The following is a 5,347-nucleotide window of genomic DNA, read 5'->3' as shown; positions in this document are numbered from 1 at the left end:
TGCTTTATTTATTGTTTGAATGAAAATGTAGATATGTTCACTATATACGCATCTAGAGTGTATTCATGCATAGCTATTTCATATGACATACATGACATTTTGTTTGTTTTATTGAATTATATAATTTACAGTAAAAAGTAATATAATTAATTGATCAGCATTTATCGTTGTTATTATTGTATGTTTTGGGCTGGGATAGCAATGCAATTCATTCTGGGGTAATATTAATTTTTAATAATGATACTTACATTTTTCGAGTATAAAATCAACAGTTTTCTCCAAAGGTGAATCTCCCTTTGTGCAGACATTACAAACGCTGAGGAAAACCGTTCTAGGTAGAGCTGTCGAGTAAATGTGAGGTAAATGTATGTATATGTATATGTATGTATGTATTTATATATATATATATATATATATATATATATATATATATATATATATATATATATATATATATATCATGGGTTTGCAAACATATTATGAGATTTTATACACAGGAAAAAACCTATAAGGTTGAATATCAATATATATTTTCTTAAATAATTAATTATATAATACATTTAAAAAAAAATGCATTTTCTGTTATTTATAGGCCTGAGGGATGAAACGAGTTAAATTTAACAAGAAAAAGAGGAAAACAAAGCAGTAAGCCACTTTTGCTTATGGATGAAAATGTTTGGATATAAAATAAAGAAATTAACAACATATTCAAGAGATGACAATTTTGGGATTTCGTAATAAAAATAAATATCGTTAAGGATAAAACGGTGGGTCACATTAGTAGGGTTAAATATAAGAACTTAAATCAACCCTAAATGTACTCACACAATAAATGGGCAGCAGTTTCTTCAAAAAGACCACAAAATGAGCAAGTTTAATCAATATCATGATATTTACAGACAGATTAATTAAACGTGTCGTTCAAATCTTTTAAGTTGTTGCGCTTGTGATAACGCGTCGTAGGTCACATGATAACGTCAACATGGCAGATGTCCGGTTCTCATTCATACTCAACGAGATCTGGCTATAACGTACCTACTCTTTTAGCGCTCGTTAAGTAAGTACTCATTGAAATTAAGTACCTACTCATTGAGTATGCGGTTTCGAACGCAGCCATTGTCTTCAACCACTTTTCAATTCATTGCTGAGGAATAACTGACCTCAGAATATCCTGAATGACCAATCAGAGTCAAGCATTTCATAGAGCCGTGAAATAATATCAATATCTATATATAGATGATATTCAGCAACTTAACTGGTGTGTTTTGTTGTAAAGACATTTTTGGCTCACTATGTGTGTTATCTTATAATGAAATGATTAAAACTATAATTCTTAGTTTGTACTTTGATATTTTACAGTACCTTTTTATATTTTTTGTTTATATATTTTTGTTTTATAAACACATTTGGTCAGCACTGAGGTTATTGAGAGCGCTACACAAAAGCTTTAGAGCAACAGGAGAGTTTTGTTAGTTTCCCTTTTATTCAGCGATATCAGATTCAGTCGGATATATTTAATATGAGTCGGACGCTTCCCATATGTGAAATCTTCTACAAACACAGATGCTGGAGGCAAGAGACAAAGGCATGGTAACAAATTAGGAAAGCTTTATTGATTAATTTGCACTTTTATCAAAGTTATATAAAAAGTAGTAGAAGAAGAAGAAGCTATCTAATGAAAGAAGTAGAGCAAGTACTCTTAGCAGTTAATTGGCAAATATAGTAATATGAAAATAGAAAAGTACATTACAAATTTCATTAAATGAGATTAAACTGAATATAAGTGATAATTGCATGCAATACTGCCTGTATATCTGGAATGCATTTTTGCATATAATGCCTCTTTAACTCGATTCAAGGCAAGAAACACGTTCACTGGTCTTGAGATTTTGTTCTATTTTACTTTTTTATTAAACTATATCCAGATTTAAGTTACAATAAAATCTCAAAATAATTTCTCAAAATAAGTTTGAACCAGACTTCATCCAATGTTGAGATTTCTGATCTGAAAATGTGTTCAAATTTGTGCATATTAATTTAGATAATGCCTCTTTGAATTCTTTCAGCCTGTGGTGTCTTGCCTTAAACTGATGTTACACTGCACATCCTCAGAGTCCAGGGAACAGGTAGAGTTTCTTGGGAGGGGACGTCCTGTCAATACACGGCATTAGTTTTTTCAGACTCCTGAATCGTGGATCTGTCGCCATGCGTAAGGTGACCTATAATAAAAAAAGATCACATGTGAATGTGACAAGAAGCAAACTCCTGTGTGTATTTTAGCTGAGCAAACCACTGAAGATTATTTTGCTTTTAGGCTGAAATAAATCAAAACAATTTACCTTCCTGAACAACTCCATAATGTCATCAGTATGAGCCTGTTTACAGAACACATCCACGATGTAACAGATGAAAAAACTTCCTTCGACAGAATCCCTGTATGCATAGATACCTGTGGAGAAAAAACATTGGTAGGTTGAAGACAAAGCAACCCAAACTTTGCTCATTATTAAGGAAACACTGGCCAACATCAACAGACTGCTTCATGTGTGAATCAACATTAAAGTAACATTGTTTTTATTTTAAAAAGGACAACAGTTGCTTTATTTCTGAATACGAACAAAATGAACAGTGTGTTGTGTGAGCTACAATCAGAAATCAGTGTTTTACTTACCAGGGAGGCAGGACTTAAAGCAGAAGAAGTCTTTCTCTATGTGCACAGCGGAGTCTGAAACAGCGGAGTCTGATTGTATATCCACACCTCCTGTGTGTTCTGGACAGAAACAGTTAATGATATGGATGATAATATTACAGTAAATCCAAGAAAAATATGAATACAGAGTAAAAAGAGAAACAGAAATATGATAATGTCGTACCTCCTCTGCAGGCTTGAATCAGAATAACCTTTGGTTTATCAATCAGAGCAGGACATTTCTCTGAGTTCAGATTGGAGAAGATGTTATCAACAAAGAAGAAATCATCGGGGTTTTGCTGGTGATGATAGTCGACCCCTAAAATGGCATCTTTATTTTGGATTCTGTTCCCGTGAGACATCAGAACCACAAAGGTGCTGTCCGAGTCTTTATGTTCAGGACGTGCAGCGAAGTCCTCGACTCTAGCAGATATTTCCTGTCAATAATTTTTTTTATTTTTTTTTTTACAGAAATCCATAGTATATAATGCATTGTAAAATATGTGTTCACATTTCTATATCCACATCAGAAGTCCACTAGCTCTATACGCACTTGCCCAGTTAGATCTCTGTATTTCTTAACTCTGTAATCCAGAGCCTCCAGCAGCCACTCCATGTTCTCCTCGTCTCTCTCTGCTCCATCCCTGTTGTACTTTGAGTGCTTGAATCGTATGTTGGTGATCAGCAGAGCTGAACGTTTCCTCTGAGACTTGTCCTTTGGTATATAAACCTGTGAGAAAACATCAGCATTAGCAGAATTATAACATTAATAGAGTCACCTGAACTGAAACTAAATAAGGAGTGATTATAAATTCATTGTGTGAATAATACGATAGATTATTTAACAATAAAAAAATCATAATAATATAAAAGAAATCATAAAAAGTTATTTAGATTTAGAGGCCATAAATTAATGTTTTCCCGTCTTGTTTGTAGATATCATGAGAGAAAAATAATATTACATAAAGCAATGGCTATAATAAATAAGTAGAGTATGTTTAACAACGTAATTTTTCATAATATATCATAAGGTTGAAAACTCAATGTTCCAGCACAAAATAAGCGATGGCTATTAACTGATATTTGATATCTCTGGTATTAAAACAAGATTAATGTGTCCAGCATCTGGAGGGCCACAGTCCATCAGCGTTCAGATCCTCTCAGAGACATTCAGTCTTTGTTAATTTCACTATCATGTTCTTATAGTTTGAATTTCATCATTTCCTGTGTTCTTTGTTCATGTCTCTCTCTTTCATTTGTTGCTATGGTAACTCATTTAATCATCACACCTGCTAGTTGTTTTAAGTAATTATCTGTATATATAAGTTCCTCATTTCTCTAGTTGTTGGTTATAATTTGTGTTTGGAGTTTGTACTAGAACACACTGTTACGTTACCTGTGGATGATGAGTTTGTTTGATTCAATACTTTTATTTTGAATTAATCTTCATCTGACCTTCTTCTGTGGACTTTATTCACTGCTATTGTGAGAGTTCCTGCCTGAGATCCTCAGTTAATCCTGAACTCTTGCTGCTTCAGCTGCTGGATGGACTTAAACTCTGCAGGACGGCGGCCCTACAAAAGCTGGACTTGCAATCCCTGAATGCACTGTTTTCACAAAAGTACTGAAACAGAGATACTTGCATCATCTTTTTTGTCTCTGAGAGTTGTTCTCTTAAACTCTTGGCTGCTTTGTTTAATAGTGTCTGGTCTACTCCAGTCGGACTGGATGGGCTGATCCTCCACAGACACTGAAGCATTTCTTCCGTCCACTTGATCAGACTGCTGAACTGAAGTCAGGAAAACACACATCACAATATATCAGCAGCCTGAAGAACATTCTCTACATCTGTCTGCAGCTACAGCTGTTTATGAATGAAAGTCTACAACATTAAGACTTAGAAGAGCCACTTTCAAGGGCCTTGTTTTCAGGTCATAACTTACTTTCTTTTTTTTCTTTTTTTTTTTTTTACTTTACGTAAATATCAACCCATCTTGTATACATATTTAATACTGCATTGGTAACACTTTACAATCTTGTTCATTAGTTCACATTAGTTAGTGTATTAACTAACATGAACTAACCATGAGTAATACATTTGTTACAGTATTTATTATTCTTTGTTAATGTTACTTCATAAAAATACAGCTGTTCATTGTTTGTTCACAGAGCATTAACTAATGTTAACAAATACAACCTTTGATTTTAATAACGTATTAGTAAATGTTTAAATTAATATTAACTAAGATTAATAAATGTTCAAGGAAGTATTGTTCATTCTTAATTTATGATAAGATAGTTAGTGTTAACTAATGAACCTTATTGTAAAGTGTTACTTTTCACTATATTACTGACAATATTATGACATAGATGGGTTTCTGTGCAACGCCATCACAGAGATGCGCGTGCAAATATGGGCAGAAAGCAGCACTCTTTACAGCATATAGCAGAAACAAGAGATGACACGTGTGAACTGCACTAACTGCCAAAAAGATGGATGAATTAAATTAATCAAAAGTAACAGTAAAGACATTTATAATGTTACAAAAGATTTCGAATACATTTCTATTCATCAAAGATTCTGAAAACTGTTTTTCAACATTGATAATAATAATGAATGTTTTATCAAATTTCTGAAGGATCATGTGACACTGAAAA

At 33.0% G+C, this 5,347-nt stretch overlaps 1 protein-coding gene across 1 annotated transcript in view; it reads right to left on the bottom strand.

Annotated features, from left to right (window-relative positions):
* Window positions 1-1,586: 1,586 nt before the first annotated feature.
* The window catches only part of LOC307154522 (caspase b-like), a 20,303-nt gene continuing 16,542 nt past the window's right edge, over window positions 1,587-5,347 (bottom strand). Inside the window, exons 3-8 of the mRNA XM_079864533.1 lie at window positions 4,333-4,478; window positions 3,243-3,419; window positions 2,874-3,126; window positions 2,672-2,770; window positions 2,340-2,449; window positions 1,587-2,219 (exon numbers count right to left, since the gene is read on the bottom strand). Of these exons, the coding sequence (XP_079720659.1) occupies window positions 2,109-2,219; window positions 2,340-2,449; window positions 2,672-2,770; window positions 2,874-3,126; window positions 3,243-3,419; window positions 4,333-4,478 (896 nt within the window). The 3' untranslated portion in view covers window positions 1,587-2,108. The remainder of the gene's footprint in view (window positions 2,220-2,339; window positions 2,450-2,671; window positions 2,771-2,873; window positions 3,127-3,242; window positions 3,420-4,332; window positions 4,479-5,347) is intronic.

Source organism: Squalius cephalus (genome assembly GCF_949319135.1).
Source record: "Squalius cephalus genome assembly, chromosome: 2".
Taxonomy (NCBI): Eukaryota; Metazoa; Chordata; class Actinopteri; order Cypriniformes; family Leuciscidae; genus Squalius; species Squalius cephalus.
This window is presented reverse-complemented; position numbering and strand designations above follow the sequence as displayed.